The 18,284-nt window shown below is 35.1% G+C and overlaps 1 protein-coding gene across 1 annotated transcript; it reads right to left on the bottom strand.

The window, feature by feature from the left end:
• Positions 1-2,271: 2,271 nt before the first annotated feature.
• Positions 2,272-18,284, bottom strand: LOC149412036 (uncharacterized). The gene is made up of 12 exons (XM_089646291.1): positions 17,485-18,284; positions 16,056-16,205; positions 14,463-14,558; positions 11,738-11,849; positions 9,434-9,535; positions 7,632-7,817; positions 7,390-7,575; positions 6,656-6,751; positions 6,463-6,558; positions 4,540-4,651; positions 3,450-3,625; positions 2,272-3,054 (listed from the first exon to the last, which is right to left on the bottom strand). Exons 1-12 carry the CDS (start codon positions 17,745-17,747, stop codon positions 2,914-2,916), a joined length of 1,716 nt encoding a protein of 571 aa, XP_089502417.1. The 5' UTR covers positions 17,748-18,284; the 3' UTR covers positions 2,272-2,913.

The raw sequence follows: 18,284 nt of genomic DNA, 5'->3' as shown, positions 1-18,284 counted from the left end.
GGTGACAATACGGGGGGAAAACGAACGGATGTGCGTTTTTTTTTGGAAGACGATTCCGCGGCGCTGAAATTGGCTTGACTATTTTATTAATTAAAACGTAGACTGGTTGAGGCGAGTTCCAAGCGCGCCAATGGGGCGATTGAGTGCGTACGTTGCGTTTTGCCAGACAAATTTATATCAAAAAATGAAAATACCATCAACCGATCCTTCGGAGAATGAAGGATACAGACTTTCCGTGTAAACTAACCAAACATAAAACAAACGTTTTGACTCCTGCGCGAGATCAGCCTGTTCTTGATTCGAGTGTTGTTGTTCGGTGAGATTAAAATATACAATCAGTTATTTGGATTAAAAAAAAAAAAAATGCACGTCCATTCGTTTTCCCCCTGTATTGTCACCCGTCCTTTTTACCCGCGTTATCTAGCCCGCTCCGTACAACGAATAATCGCAGGGCAGCCACCCGAAAAAATTTCAACAAAACAGTAATCGGGCACTGCTTTGGCAATTTAAATTTAAATTTAATTTTTTAACGTTATATAACATTCAATGTAAAATGTATGCTTCTAGAAGAAAAAAGTTTAATATTTAAGCCTCGTAAAATATTTACCAAAACATAAATATAACTATGATTGTGTTAATTTCTTTTGCAAGTAATTCTGAGAATATTTACAAAAAAAAAATCACCGAAATTGTAATGAAATTGGTCAGTGACCGATAAAATTATTAATTGTGCAATTTTCTACTCTATAACTTTTAAAAATAATGCATTAAAAAATGCAGTTCAACAAAATTAATATGAATATTTTATTCACTCGAGCGATAGAGATTTCTGGGTGTTGGGTTTTCGATTCGGCCGCGCTCATTGCAAAAATCATACCTCCAAGTATGAATATGGAAACATATGAATTGCTTACTAAGGTTTAAAAATTGTTAAATTTATAATTAATTTCAATTCATAAAATACCTAATCAAATTTGGGTAGATATCGTTTGAGTGGCTATATCTTGTTACATCAGGAATTATTACAATGTATATTTGTCAAGATGTGTAAATTTGGTTAGCTATCGCTTGAGTGGTTAAACCTTGCTACGTAGAGAAATATTACAATGTATATTTGTCAAGTTGTGTAAATTTGGGTAGCTATCACTTGAGTGGTTAAACTTTGATACATAGAGAAATATTACAATGTATATTTGTCAAGATGTGTAAATTTGGCAAAAATAAATGCTTGATGGAAAATTTTGTTTCGACAAAATTTTAATATTATTTTATCTCACCTTTAACCCCTAGAAACCGGAGCCCTGCATTTGTAGTGTTGAAGAATTGTGCCCATATACGTCACGAAGCCCTGCAATCGCAGTGTCGACCTTATACATTATTTTGTCTTTGGATATTACTTCTACAGGGTTTGTTGAACACAAAAATCAAAATGACCCCTTTTTTAAGTATGGTATTGTCTTCATGTTGGCCTAAACAAAAATGTATTTTTATTTATTGAATATTCTTGCCTCAAATGACTTTGACCTGACAATTTGACTCAAATGTCAAACTCAAATGGCTCCTACGGGTTAAATGTGACAAGAAGCTTCATTCAAAGAACAGCATTAAAGTTATGGACACTATGGAAACATAGAATGCTTTAATATAATATTTTAAAATTAAATAAATTTTACATATTATAAGTTGTCAGTTTAAGTTACTTTTCATTTTCATTTTAGAATATTTTTACTGATTTTTTTAATGTCAAATTAATTTCACAAGATCTATAACTGACAGATCCAATGTCAGACTTGTTTTACATACAAGATGTACTGACGGATTTTATGCCAAATTCATTTCACGAGATCAATTACTGACGGATACAATGTCAGTCTTATTTTAGATACTATATATCTCTATTTGATGAAATCATTATAACACAAAATCTTTGCTGGAAAAAATAATATCTATTCCCCTAAAACATATTCATGCACATATATTAAAATACATTATTGACTCATGTCAACTTTAGTTGGCAGCATTAAGTTACATTTTAATAATATATAATAAATGTAATGTTAGTGTTAATGATCACATTATTAACATTTTTGTTGACAAATACAGTGATGTTGTAACATATTTGGCGAACCTACATATTATAATGTTGTAAACCTTATGTAAATATCAGCAGCATTACATTGCTGATGATACATGTAATGTTAAAATTTTTGTTGACAGAATGTTGTAACATATTTGGAATAAATAATGTTAACCTCAAGTTATATTGTTGACTCAAATGTCATCTTTAGTTAACCGCATTACTTCGCTGATGATACATAATGATAAGACCACATTGTTAACATTTTTGTTGACATACAATGTTGTAACATTTTCTGTAATAGCAAAAGGTCATCTTGGTGTAATTTTGTATAACTTAGACTATATTGTAGACTCAAATGTCAACCTTAGTTAGCAGCATAACTTCGCTGATGATACGTGCGATATTAAGATCACCAAATGTGTGTTGACAGATATAATGTTGTAACATAAATATATTGGAGGAGTATATATTGTATCAAGTTGTTTTCATGTTGTTAACCTTATATTGTTGATTCAAATGTCAACTTTAGATAGCAGCATTACATCGCTGATGATACAGGTACATTTTACATGTTAAGATCACAACATGTATGTTGACAGATTTGATGTTGTAACATATTTGGAGTAATAATGATGTACATAATATACCTTATATTATATTGTTGACTCAAATGTAAACTTAAGTTAACAGCATTACTTCGCTGATGATACATGCAATATTAAGTTCATTGCATGTATGTTGACATATATGATGTTGTAACATATATATTGGAGGAGAGTATATCAAGTTGTTGTAATGTTGATACCTTGTTACTTTGGCATGTTGCAGTCTTCTTAGGTGATGTCACAACGGATGATTTTTAACACATAGTCCTGGACGTGATCGGAATTTTCATCAGGGTCTGAGATCAGGGAGGGGTGAATGTCGTCCCCTTGCACGGGCTTCCAGGGGAAGAGTAGTGAGCACTTCATTTTCTAGAAGAATAAGTTAAATGCCGATAAATTGTCATTCAATCGTCACATGTGAATTTTTGAGAAACAACTAAAGAAATCAAATAATCGTAAGTCATATTCATTCTGATGAAATACTCAGTGCGCCATGCTCAGGAAGTCATCGGGGGACTGCTAATATCTATAATATTTTTATTAAAAGAAAGGCAAACTTTCCCGGGTTACGAATAACCTGACAATATTTGAAAATCTCCTACTACCACCACTGTAAGTGGAAATGTTGCTTGTGTTGTAGTGGAGGACTTAGCCAGCCGTGGAAATGTAAAATTAATATTGTAATTTTTATTATTTTACTCTGTCTGGGTCACCTCAGCCACCGACCGGTTGATTATATTATAAATAAGTATATACGTGTATACCTGCATGTACGCGTCTGTGAGGTGGAGAGGCTCGCTGAGGGGCTTCCACCGTGGGGAGTAGAAGGGCTCGCAGGTCTGTACCCCCGGGGGGATCAGGGCCGATACCTCCAGCACCTTCAGGGTGTCCCCACGCAGGCGGGCCATGCCCAGAATATCATGGGGGGACTGCCAGTAACCTGAAACATAACAAAACATTTTAGAAAGCCACTTTAGAGACCCTAAGGTCCCAAAATTTGGAAGAATTTGAACATACATACATTCCTGTGCAGTTAACTGTTTGTTTATATAAAATCAAATTATTTCCAGAAATTTCTAAGACGCATCTCAACCGCTTGCATGGCAGCATATCTGTAGCAGATACGCTAGAAGCTCACCGGACTTGCCTCAATTTGAACCTTAAAAAATGCTCCTAGCATACTAAAATATATTTTGCAAGGAAATAATGAATCTTAATATTATTCTAGCTTGTCGATTCGTCACTTGGAAGAAATTTATTTTATCTGTGCAATTAATAATACCGATTTTTAAAAGTCATAGTATTACTATTTACAGGAAATCTTATATAGAAATATGTAATAAAACTCAAGAATATTTTCATATCTCTCCCATTACATACATAATTGTTTTTTTAGAACTTTATTTAGAAAAAAACATTTCTCTGAATATAAGCAGCTATCCTGGAGAAACTACATTAGTTAGATATAAACAATTTTTATAAATATATAATCACATTATCTAGTAAGGCAATGTGTAATTTACAAAATTATCATTTAGCAAATAAAAAAGTTATTACTAAAATAGTGTCAGCCGAAATACAGCACGCTCAGCATTTTAGCTTGACATTCCAAGGGTTAAATTATTTTGTTCTAGTGTTCACACATATTCGTACATTTTTAATCCGATTAATGAGAATGTGACTTGTGTTACGAGTCAGTTATCTGCTAGTCTACATTTGCAATCTCTTTACCCATCGTCCCTGAAGAGAAAACTGGCCATTGAAGCCAATGTCAGGGGCACGAATGTCCCGTACAAATGCGTATAAATTAAACAACTTTCATGGTAGATTTTATAAATAAAATATAATAGTAACCGTGGATAACGATCTTTTCCAAGCTGGTGCACCTCCAGCACATCATGATGAAGGGGTTGGTTGTGTGAGGCCTCATGTACTGCTCACGCCTGGCTTCGATTATACGAGAGTTCTGAAACACAACAAACAAATAACTTATATTAGGAGACAACATCGATGGGGAGAGTCTTTTTAAAGAAGGAAGGACAGGAAGTTCAGGGACGTATGTATCCATCCCCCCCACTGCGGTGCAAGGTGGTGGGACGAGAGAGTCCAGCTGGAGAGGTCAAAAGGTCTCCCTCAATCAGTCTCTCTCGCCACGCAGTAGATCTATACAAACCTCACTCCATGAAACTGGACACCCCTGCTAAGTCACCAAACATAGCGATCCACTTGGAGTGATCCTAGGCAGAGGTGTCATTTATTCAATAAATGGTTCCCGGGGCGGCGGTGCCCTACTCAGCTCCCCAAATTGCTCCCACATAAAATAAAAGCTCTTTAACTTCTAAAGCACCAAAAGTACCCATAGGATATTAAAAATTTGTATCCGTTGAGCACCGGCATATCCAAAACATATATATATATATATAATTCAGACCCCCTAAACGAGAGTTTTCAGTGATATCTAAGTTGTTTTTTTATGGTAACCGGGCAATTCAAAATTAAATAAAAATATAAATCGAGACAAAAGGAAGAGATAAACATAAGAAAATATAAGTAAGAAGCCAAGTCAAGACCTCGATAAAAGTCAAAATATTGATAATACACTTATTGGCGCCACAAAAATCACAGACAATAAAGCGATCATCTCTTTCGTATGTGCAGGCCGTTGAAAAACTGTTGAACAGCAAATCGGTTTATGTTTAGTTGCCGAGCAACTTCACACTGTCGCATTCCTGATTGCAGTAGTGCCACCACTTGAGCGGCTTCGTCAGCAGTAGTGTGCATTTTAAGGGTCTGTTTTCTAGCGCCAATTATTCACATGTGTCCTCTTAAACGTTCAGATAATGAATGACCTACATTTGACTTAAACTGCTCCTTTTATAGCCAAGTTTTATTTTATAACAAGTTGTGGCACCTGTAATGCGCAACATTGTTTTAATGTCCCGTACTCGGAAAATTTGTTTTGTTTATGCAATGAAACTATTGTCTGATAAGAGTTCATTAAATGTACTTTCAATAAATATCAATATTGTTTGGGTTAGATGTATTGGCTCATCCCTATGATTCGCTCGGGGAAACTTACGCTTGAAACTTATTTCTAAAGGTGTGCGATTTTTGTGACACCGAGTTTATTTATTCACTTATTTAGTAACCGACGAAATTCATTTAGACTTATACCAAAAAAACAAGGTCTCGACTTGAGTTGACCAGTCTACACATTCTGGACAATGGTGAATAGTATCCATAATTAGTTAAGTGTTGATTGAGAAAGAACAGTTCATTATTTCCGAGTCTAGTAGTCTAAGTAGGTAAATCAATGATACTATTAATTATTTTGAAGAAATATATGAATTTTTTTTTCCTCCGGTCTTCTCTCTCTCTCTCTGGTTCCCCTAAAGGAAAGGGGTTTAGAGTTAGTTCAATTTCATTACATGAGTAATTGTTTCTTTCTAATTCCAGCCTCTTGGCAATCCCTCTTAAGAACCAATGTTGAACGGATGCAATATGACGAATATGGACAGCATAAAAAGGAGACCAAAAGACACAAGCATGCCAATATGGGGGCGAACCAAAGAGCAGTAACGAGTTCGAAGGGTATTTATGTTTTCGAAGTCAGAAGTAATTCCAATGATGAAATCAAGACATTTGAGAGATTTATTACCAATCATCATTTATGTATTCCCAAAAAGAAAGCTTGTTAAAAAGTTAGCTAATATTTGAGGTCCTGGGCAATTGAGTGGATGGATAGGATGAAAATAATGTGTACTATAATAAACTTACATATCTCAGCATATCTGTAGTCATGGCGTCCACCCAAACCAGCTCCTTGAAGGTTTTGCGGTAGTTTACTAGACTCCTCACTATGTCATTGTCCAACTGAATAGAAAAATTCTCTAATTACATTCTTTAAATTCTAATTATAAACAAAAATTAATATAATTAGAAAGCAAAAAATAATATGAATATAACTTACGGCCTTGCAAAACATCACCCTCAGAGCTTCTAAGGGAAGGGTGGGTTTGATGAGGCGGTGACCAAGTTCATGGAGCATTTGACCAGTCAGGTATAACTGCGAAGGAATATAAATATTTGATTAGAACAGTGATGCCAGCTGGCAGGCCGCGACCTCATTTTGTGCACCCCATGGCCTCATTTCGTCTGACCCAGCAGACTAGAAATAAAAACAGTAATTTTTATTTGAAAACTCTGGCAGAGAAAATTTTGGTTGAGAAACTTTTTTTGTAGTCTGGGTAGTGCCTATTTTAAAATATGGATACAATTGCGAAGAATCAGTTTGTACTCCAGGAAATTCCCTGTCATGATTGGTGGGTATGATTTGTCGGCATGTCATTGTAAGTCACCATCAGGTAACTTAAGGACAGCAAAAAGTCATTTTAGGTCACAAGCAAGTCACCATAATATGTCTGCAGGTTGATCTAGGTCACAAAAGGATCGTTTTAGGTTACCAGCATGTAAATGTAGGTCACCATCAGATCCCAGAATAGAGTACTATAATTATACTGTATTGCTAGCTCATTTGGTCGTTATCGGTCAATCACTATCAGTAGCATAGTTAGTACATAGAAGTCATTACAGAACACCAACGGGTCAATGTAGGTTACCAACGGGCCACTATAGGTCACCAACAGGTCTCAAGATATTTATGTAGTGCACTCTGTATTGCAGACTTGTTTGTTTGTTACTCACGCAGTTGATGGTGACATTCAAGTTGGGATGCGACTCGACCCACTGCTGCCAAGCTGCGTTCATGTCCCGGAAGCCGTGAGGAGGCCGGGAGCACACGTTGAGGTACAGCTTCTTCAGGGTGGGCAGCAGGTCACTGTAGGTCAACAGTAAGTCTTCCACTTTGCTGGTGTACTCGATCGATAGCGTCTATAGATATTTATGTAGTGCACTCTGTATTGCAGACTTGTTTGTTTGTTACTCACGCAGTTGATGGTGACATTCAAGTTGGGATGCGACTCGACCCACTGCTGCCAAGCTGCGTTCATGTCCCGGAAGCCGCGAGGAGGCCGGGAGCACACGTTGAGGTACAGCTTCTTCAGGGAGGGCAGCAGGTCACTGTAGGTCAACAGTAAGTCTTCCACTTTGCTGGTGTACTTGATCGATAGCGTCTATAAAAACAAATATAAAGCTGCATTAATAAAGTCTTTCTCCATCGTACAGAATATACAATCAATGAAATTATTCTCCAACACCTAAATCAAATCAAAGATCTAGGAGTTATTTACGACAGCAAACTAACCTTTCACCAACACATCGATGATTTAATAAGCAGAGGATACAGGCTTCTCGGCTTCGTAATTAGAAACTCATATCCGTTTCGTAACACAAAAACACTGACGTTATTATATAACACACTAGTCCTAAGTGTACTTGAATCAAACTCGATCATCTGGGCTCCACATGAATTAACATACACTTTACGCATTGAAAGAGTCCATAAAAATTTTTTAAGGTTTTTATTCTCGCGGCTCTATGGACGTTACCCTTGGCTTTACCCATCGATTTATATATTAGGCATGACCAATTACCACTCCCTAGAGACACGTAGAGGTATTGCTTTGCTTAAATATTTTTTCCAACTAATAAACGGTCACTTATCTAATAATGAGATACTGGCCCAATTAAATTTTTTTGTACCAGAGTCTCACTCTCGAGGACGTCATCACAATCTTCTATATAGTAGAGCAAGCCGCACTAATTTATTAATGAACTCACCTGTGGGGAGAGCTACGTGCTTTTTGAATGCGGTAGATAAGAAATTAGATTTATTTTTTGTGTCCTATAGCGCATTTGCGAGATTTTTGGCATTGCATATACACTGCATAAATGGTACAATTATAACGTCTTAGGCTTTATTACCTGTAGTTGTTATAAATAAATGTACAAATTATATATAAATAAATAAAAATAAATAATAGAAACAAGGAAAATAGTCAATTAGTATGAAACACTACCACAAATCGCGTATAAACACAGTGGCGCCCCACCTGTTTCTACATACACACCAAATGCATGACTTTCATTGGTTTTGCGGCTTTGATACGCTTTTGTCTTAGTTTAGCAACAGTCGGCACGTTTCCATGCCATATCACCTTTTGTTTCTATTATCTACCTCCTATTTGTGCTAGAAACAGGTTGGAGAAAGCCATTTCGGTGGTTTAAAGCAGGACTTCTCTAAATAGTATAAAACAAACTCACTATCCGTGTATGTCCGCTTGTGCTCTTAGTTCTTCTAAACTATGCAACAGAGTTTGAGAGGGTTTTTACTATCATTTAGAGAATTTCTTCCGGAAGGTTTATATATATAATACATGGATATTAAATTTATCAAAAGTAGAGAAAAGTCGTGCAACGCCGGGTACACGTCAGCTAGTTTTAAAATATGGCTGCAGATGGTGAAGCCTGGTTGAATTCAATGAGTTTCGGTAGACTGTTAGATTTTTGGCTTCATTAATTCAGTAATGAAATGTGGGTAGAATTGATAATGCTTACTAAATCAGTATTTTATTATGAAGATGCAAGTAATGGGCCCACACAAATTTCGTAAAAAGTACCAACTTCAAGTATCCATAATTGACACTACATCCGTAACACTTTGACCTTTGTCGTATCAATCCATCGGCGGCTATCCCCGTACGCAGGTATCGCATATGTGATCCTGAGGTAAGGCCAGAGTTGTCGATAGAAAAATAATATTATTCATTTGGTAGTGCAAGTAATTTACCTGCAAGTTAGAGAATCCTTCAAATATTTGTGGGCAGTAGGAGAGCTGCAGATGGGGCCGGAATCCGGCCAGCCCCAGGGTTTCAAAACCTGACTTATTTTGCTGAAATCACAATAATATTTATTAGTTACTCGTGAAAAATCACAGGATAGTCTGAATTCTCGATAAATCAGTTCCAATTTTGAAAATGGCAATAGGGTATTTTCACAAATTAGGGATACCGTTAAATATATGTGGAAGATTTAAAGATTATGGTAGTAAAAATTATGTTTTTAAATATTTTCATTTATAATTAAAGATTTCAAAAACAGCCTGTTGTAAACGGCCCGTGATAAGTTGATTGAATCATGACGTCACGGCCGCTGACTTTCAGAGGTTTGTCACTGTGTTACCGTCCAAACATTCTCGACTTGTTTCTTAGATTCTTGTGTTATGTTTTAATAGTCTTTAAATGTATAAAACAACGTCTTCTAAACTATGCAACGGATTTTGATAGGGTTCTCACTATCATTTAGAGAAATTCTTCCGGAAGGTTTATATGTATAATACACGCATATTATATTTATATAAAGTAGAAAAAATTCAATGTTTTGAAATCAAGTGGTAAAAAAAATATCTCAGGTGCTTAAATTTCTAACGCTGGCTAAACCTTATGAGATGCATCAAAATAATGTACTACAGAATTATATATTTAAAAGATCTACAGAAAAGTCCGCAATGGTATACTTCATCTCCTCAGCATCACGATACACGTCAGCTACAGAGCTAAGAGGGGTGAAAACATTCTTTGGGCGGCATTTTAAAAAGGCGTATTTTAAATCAATGTAGAAAATTTATTTTTCACCACAAAAATAAAATCATCGAAATTTTTCTACTTATTTTTTTCGATAGTAAAAAAACACCATAAAAATACCCTATTAAAATAATTTTCTGTTATAAACATTATTTTTATTCAAGGGCTTTGGATCACAGGGGCATAACTACAATAACTGTTGTTATGAGTTAAGCTTGGTTTCGGTAATGCCATAATCATATTTGTTAGTGACACAAAGCTTTATCTCATTCATACAGCTATTTAACAGATACAGTAGGGCATATCAGTTGGGCATGCAGGTGGGTATATGAGCATACAAATCTTTAATTGCGTTTATCTTAAAACTGTGTTTTTGTAGATACGCCCCTGTGATCCTAAACCCACGTAATTATGGATGAGCATTTTAACGTTTGTCTGAATTTTCCAAACAAAAACTTCCAATTTTAAAAATGAAACGTAATTTCAAATTAAACTTTCTAGAGTTAATTGAACCGGAGTTACAGACAAAGTCACAACCAAAATTAGTATTTTCATTAATAACTAGCTGTACTCCGCCATGTGCTGCAGTAGCTCAGTCTGTCTATGGAGATAGAGAAACAATAGCGCATGTTGCTTTAACATCCAACAGATGGCGCTCTTTTTTTTTAAAGCATGTTCTTACCTTTCACAGGTGACATCTTTATAATGGTAACCGGATAAATCATCACAATGATAATCATCACATCTTTAAAAAGTTAAAGAAAAAAGAAAAAGTCATGGAAAGTGATGAAACAAAAACTTTATTAACTGGGTTATGTAGGTTAGGTTAGGTTAGGTTAAAAAAATAAATTTTTTCATCGTTTTTAATGACTTTACATCACTTTTTAAAAGTGTGTTGAATTGTTATTGTGTTGAGTTATCATGGAACCATCATTATAGGCTAGTAGCTTGACAGAACTGAAATAATAACAGAACTCGAAAAAATCTTTCACAGAACTTGAAAATCAACTTTGAAATTTGAAGAATTGTCAAATTCTCCAAAACAACCCGTCCCAACAGTTTATGATCAAAAGTTCATACATTATTTTATTGGCTGTTTGGTGATTTTTCACAAACAACACTTAGAAAGAAAATATTTTTCCACACCACGTCGCCCTGATCAGACTTCTAGACATCGCGATGGACACGTGTTACGCGCTACATCTCATCTGTTACCATGCTGCTGGAACCAGACGGTGTGTGTGTCACGTGGCCCGCTAGGCTGTACCAAACTACACCCAGTGGCGAGGTATTATGGAACAATATATTTTTTGTTTTCAATTAAAAAAAATAACATCAGACAGCAAAATCACATATGTGTTTTTAAATCCAAATATGGTCAGGAATCAGTGGTAAAAACCCTTCGAGTACATGCTGACACAACCTGTACAATTCTTGAACACTTGCCGGAATGCAACGGAGCAACAATTTACAAAAACATAAAAAGGAGAGATGTAACGAAGTTAACTTACAATCCTCTGAATGAGGAACGGTGCAAAGCTGGTGAGCTCTCCGCAGCCGTGGATGTTGAGGCAACTCAGGTTAGGCAGCTCGCACAACTTCAGAAGATACATCATCAAATTCCTGTTGAACATTAAAAATATGTCATTTAACCCCTAAAATAGCTGTCAGATTGACAGATCAGTTGACATTAATTTTCAAATACATTCGCAGTCTTTTAATGTATTTCAAAATCAAGTACAGTTTTGAAAGACTCTTTTACATATTAAAATTTTGATTTAAAAAATAGAAGATTTTTTCATGATTGTTTTGTCGCATACAGATTGTTTTTTTCTTGTAAACTCTAAAAACACCACTTTATACCAAACTAAAAACACATTTATTCGCATAAACGTATTCCTAAACGTTATTGAATTAATTTTTTTTCTTTTCGAATAAAAATACAGTCGAACTTGGCTATAACGATCACGGCAATAATGAGCAATTACAAAATGATATTTTAGTTCAGCCTTATTTTCATATAGTTGTTGACTGTTATAACGAGTTCAATTCACAGATATACCGAGCAAATAATTTTGTCAACACAATTTCTGAATACACAAATGGGTCGTTGGTTCTGGAAAAATAGTTGGGAATTATCCAAGCATTTCCTATCCCGTTAGGTATGGATTCATATTTTTATGGCACTACCTGTGTAAGATTGTCGGATATGTAAACCATTTGCTATCCATCGGGCACTATGTAAAATTGTCATCAAATCTGCAAAAGTCATGTGACATTTGAGCTTCGTAAATTTGTTCCCTTTTACGTCTTCTCTTGTATTACAACTCATCGTTAATTTTGTTTTAAAAACCTAGTTACGAGTACCTACAACCCTGCACAAGGTAAATTTAGCGATGCACAAATTTTTTAGCAGAGGGGCCGCTTTGCCTATTTTTCTAACAGGCCGCGTACTATAAACGATTTTTATTTGTTTTCGTCGAGGGGGAAGGGGTTGACAGCGACATTCAAGAGTTAAGTTTCTGTTGACTTTTTTGAATTTTGTGTTGGCAAACCGGTTCTTCAACCAGTAATATTAATAATAAATAAATAAAAAATTTGTTTCATTTAGGAAATGCAGCGTAAATTAACCAAAACTCTATAAAAACATGTTCTCGGCCAGGGTTTTCAAGAATTACCTCAAAAATTAAATTTTTCTCCATAGCCAAGTGAGCCATATGAAATTGACATGCACCGCAAGAATGGGGCTGCGGGTTGTGCATCACTGGTTTGTGACAAGTAAAATTTTACAGCCGAAAACTAAAACAATCCCACAAGCTAGTTGTTTATGACAAGTGCGATTTTACAAGCGGTAGGTACAGTACGCACGAGGTAATGATAATAAGATACACAATTTAGTGATATTTTTCTTGGCAGCCTTGAACCAGGTGATGATAGTTATAATGTGTTGATTGTTTTGAAGAGGAAATTGAGAAGCATGAAAGCGAAATCTTTAAAACAATCATTGATAATAAATTTGAGTAATAAAAGTTACAATGAGTTTGGAACAAAGGAATTGCTCTAGCAAGAAATAAAAATAATAAAATAAAAAGTGTATTTTTCTGATTATTTTTTTTAATAAGTAATACCTACTCGTATTTTGAAAATGTACTGTACTTTTGCGAATGTAGAGGCTCGTAGGTAGGTACATACGACTTCTAAAATCTATTTTTGATATAATGATTAACAGCTATAAGGAGCAAATTTAGTCGGTGCCCACGTGCTCGTTATAACCAGGTTTGACAGTAGTTAATAAATAATTCACCTGCACAACATGAACGGTAAATGACTTTTTGATAAATATTATAATTATTAGGAATGTCTGCGGTAAACTTTTAAATGCAAATACACATCATGGTGTTGTCACTTTCAAACACTGCTTAAATCATATGTCTCACAGTAGTACAAAAAGAGATAGAACAACTTTTATGAATCTGTATCAGTTTGAACTGTACAGTGTTCTAAAGGGCACAAAAGACCCAAGGGGATAATTCATTTTATATTTTATCCGAAATCAGTGGGATTATGGCATCCTGAATTGGGATATATTGTGAGACTAGAGGGAGTGGGGAGGGAAAAAATATGTGTTAGAGCAGAGATTCCCAACCTTATCTGGCTCACGGCCAACTTTCCAAGTATATTTTTCTTCAACGCCCCTCTCCTCCGCAATTAAAAAAAAGTATGACAGCATATATGGAAAAAGCGCAGCAGGCAATAATTTAAAAAAAAAAAAGTGAAAGACACACGTTTGCAAGGGGGAGGTCATTACACGTTTTGCAATATCACGAACAACCGGTGTGGTAGATTTAAAAAAAATATTTTAAACCTGGCATTGCGGGCATCATTATTGAAAGAAATATTTTCCACTTATATTGATGAAAGCGGGTGGATTTTCAATATTCTGAGATTATTTATAACTCAAAGTATTTATAAATTACTTTAAGGATTTTAAAAAAAGTATTATCTAAACAAAAAAATAATTAAATAATAATCACTAATGGAACAGTTCATCTGCAAAATTCTTAAGAATTTTTTTTAAATTTGGAGCCTTTCATCAACACCTCGAAGGGGGCAATACCGCCCCCGTTGGGAATGACTGGGTCAAAGGAAGGTTGGGAAGCACCAGGCTCATCAGATCTGGTCAGTCAGTACACACGGAAATTCTGGAATCAATGGCTATGTATACATAATACTTACTGGATAAGAGCATTGTTGTGCTTAGATGACTCTAAAGCAAGATATTTAGCCGTTGGCACCAGTCTGATGCTAGCAAGACGTGTTGAGCTGCAGAACCTGTAAAATAGACACAGCCTGGCTTTATTTTAAATTCATTTGTAAAACTTATACAGAAAAAAAATTCATTATAACTTGTCAGATCATGTCAGTGGGGAAGCGAACCTGAAATTTCAAAGCTCCATAGCTCATGATGAAAATTACTTTGGAATCATAAAAAAAGAAAACAGCACCAATGAGTTTGCTGTCGAAAAAAATTATTATAATGAAGGCATTTTTATTTTTATGGTAATGAATAAATGAGCCGCCAAAATAACATATTCGTTTTTATTCGTAAATACGGCGTTGTTAACGTCACACGGCCACATTGGTGACAGCCTTCTCATCAGCCAGCCACTGTCATTATCAAAATCAGAAATATAAACTTTAAATCTTCCACACATTTTTAGTACAGTGATCGGAATCAGAAACATAAACTTTAAATCTTCCACACATTTTTAGTAGAGTGATCAGGATCAGAAATACATATAAACTTTAAATCTTCCACACATGTTTAGTACAGTGATCTGAATCAGAAATATAAACTTTAAAACTTCCACACATTTTTAGTACAGTGATCAGAATCAGAAATATAAACTTTAAATCTTCCACACATGTTTAATACAGTGATCAGAATCAGAAATATAAACTTTAAATCTTCCACACATTTTTAGTACAATGATTAGAATCAGAAATATAAACTTCAAATCTTCCACACATTTTTAACAGTACCTACTCATAGTTTGTGAAAATATTTTATATACAGGGTGTATCGGCACGTACCCGACAAACTTTAACCAGCTATTCCTTAGCATATTTGGAGTAAAAAATCTTATGGCAACTTTGCTGTCCGGTAACGTTTTTTTTTTAATAAAAAATTTATTATTCATATTTTCACCACATGTCACCACTGTTTTATCCTTTGTCAAAGTTTGAAAACCCATCTGGCAAATATTTTATTCGAATTCTGTTGAATAATGCACGTGTGTACCTATATTGGCGCACTTTTACAATCACAGCGAAATGACACAGCACCATTTGTCTCATTTTTAACTATTATTATTTAGTGTGTGCGAAAGAGGGAAGACGCTTTTTGACATATTGGCTTATAACAGCTGTTGAACACGAAACGCAATGCCAATGACAGTGAAGTAGTGTGGAAATTTTAAATTTTTTTGTTTTTAATTGAAAAAAAAATGCTACCGGACAGCAAAGTGCCCATCACATTTTTTACTCCAAATGTGCTAAGGAATAGCTGGTTAAAGTTTGTCGGGTTAGTGCCGATACACCCTGTATATTAAAATATATCATGTAAAGGTGGCCTCAGCTCTCCTCTGCACTCCCCCTAGTGTTTTTTTTGTTTGAATGGTCCATTTTTGGTACAAATGGACTATCTAAGGATATAGAAGGCCCACCCCAGCAGAGCCCCGAGTTACGGGTTCGCCACACTCCCTACGACAACGAATCAACACATTGGCGACAACATTCAAATTATTTATTATTTAAATGCATAGTCACCTTTCCAGTACGTTTTCTCCGAACTTGGCATAGTCATGGATGGAGCTGCCCAGGATGCACTCTAGCCGCTTGAGATTACGTCCGTGCAAGTTTGTGAGAAAAACATTCTTCTCCAGACTCTCGGCATTGATTTTTAAACGCAGGATACCTCTGAAAAATACGTTACAAATAAAAATTTTAATAACGGGACAGTATTTAAAAAAACTATCATCATTATAGTAGAAAATGTTGCTATACAAAGATGGTAACACCCTCAAATCTTTTGACCAATCAGCTACTAACTGGTCAAAATTATTTTTTTGGGTCATAATAGTAAACCAACATGGATGCATGCAGTCATATAAAAGAAGAGTAACAATTTAATCCCAGAATGAGTTTTCACTACCCAATGCATTATGACTTTATTTATTATACTGTTATACTTGGTGGAATTATATATTATTAAAATAGAAAATAAAACATTTTTTAACTTATTTCCACTTTTTTATTTTACCACTACCGGTTTCATCCTATTATGGACATTGTCCTGCGTGGTATGCAGGAAAATTCATTATTTTATTTACTAAATTATCGATTATTCTGCTATAGTGACCATTGTTATATTATTATTTCTTATTTATGACATATTAACCTTAAAGAGCCATTGTAATTTAATAACCCAATAATATGTACCTACCTTGACATTGTGTACCTAATTTTGTATAAATTCTGTAACAAAAGAATTTCAATTGCCAGCCTGAAGATGTCCATAATAGGATGAAACCGGTAGTGGTAAAATAAAAAAGTGGAAATAAGTTAAAAAATGTTTTATTTTCTATTTTAATACCCAATGCATTGATAAACTGAAAGAAATGTATTGTAGGAGTGTGTCCTACGAACTAGGTCAATTTTCCATTACTTCCAGTGAAATTGACTAAACTGTTGGGATCTTCCGTGCTGAGGATTTCATTCTTTATTATTAAAATTTAGTAGCATGGATAATATGAAGCAATTACTAATATATTACATAGTGCTTTTTCTGGAATAATTACTACACCCATGAAAAACCATGTGATAGTCATATAGGGGATATTGCATACTAATATCTCGTTGAAACGTGTTCCACTATTATCACTCGAGTAGCAGTGCGCGGGGACAGGATTCGGTAGTTTCCAACCATTCGGCGTTAGAGAGTTGAGAGCGTTGGATGTCAAATTGGACTAATTGGAGGAAAAACCAAGACCCAATTTTTTCGCTTTGTGTCTAAATAAAGATATATAAATCAATGGAGATAGTCTGAATTCTCCAAGCAAACCCTTCCAATTTTGATTTTTTTACTAATTGATGTTCCAGGCAAAAAGTTCTTGATTTCACTGTACCGGAGTTACAGACAGAGTCACAACCGAAATTAAGATTTTAATAATAATACAAGTAAATTATTTATATTTACCGCTTTATCTTGAAAACACTGAGGCAGAACCTCCAGTGGCGGCATGCTGTAGAGGCCGCCAGGCAATCATTGTACGGGAGAAATTCATACACTCTGCACAGAGGCAGCACTGCAAGATCTCCCCAGGACATTCTGGAACATTCAAATTCAGTGGAACATACATACATACATACATAAACTAGGGGCCTACAGTCCATAGAGATTGCAAACCTATACAACAATATGAGTCGTGTAATTTCTATACCCGCTATATCAACTTTCATTGATTTGGAGAAAACCGCAAAAAACTGTCACATCTCTAGCGTACATAAGTAAATGCATTACAATTTTTTATATAATGAATTGGAGTAATAAAATTTCGAAAAGCATTTATTTTTCTATATATGTCTAGCAATAATTAAGTAATTTCGATAAATAAAATGGATATAGCGGATTTTGATACTCACTTCGTGATTTTGAAAGTCAACTGAGCCGACATGGCGGGTTTAGAAACTCACGCGTAGATCATTTTGACACACGAGCGTGGCGTCAGAGCGGCGGCCATATTGTATTTTGGCAAAATAACTGCTTGTGATTCGTTGAATCCGATATAGCGGATTTTGATAGTAACTTTCTGTATGATATAGCGGATTTGGTTTCTCACTCGCAGTTTTAACATGGTTTTTGGTCGTGATAAGGAGGGTTTTGAAACTCAATTTTAGGCTCCTCTTGTTGCTCGCAAAAATGTGAACAAGATGTCATACTCAGATCATTTTGTCAAAAAATCGGATATAGCGGGTATAGAAATTATAGGATTCATA

This window comes from Hesperophylax consimilis, chromosome 24, assembly GCF_061612785.1.
Source record: "Hesperophylax consimilis isolate HC1 chromosome 24, BYU_Hcon_1.0, whole genome shotgun sequence".
NCBI classification, from domain to species: Eukaryota; Metazoa; Arthropoda; class Insecta; order Trichoptera; family Limnephilidae; genus Hesperophylax; species Hesperophylax consimilis.
This window is presented reverse-complemented; position numbering and strand designations above follow the sequence as displayed.

Excerpts from the sequence above, each read along its gene's own strand:
- LOC149412036 (XM_089646291.1), bottom strand. The coding sequence starts at position 17,747 with ATGAAAGTTGATATAGCGGGTATAGAAATTACACGACTCATATTGTTG. Across the intron at positions 16,206-17,484 it reads AGTGTTTTCAAGATAAAGCG|AGGTATCCTGCGTTTAAAAA; the intron begins GTAAATATAAAT and ends CGTATTTTTCAG. Across the intron at positions 3,626-4,539 it reads GGAAAAGATCGTTATCCACG|GTTACTGGCAGTCCCCCCAT; the intron begins GTTACTATTATA and ends GTTATGTTTCAG.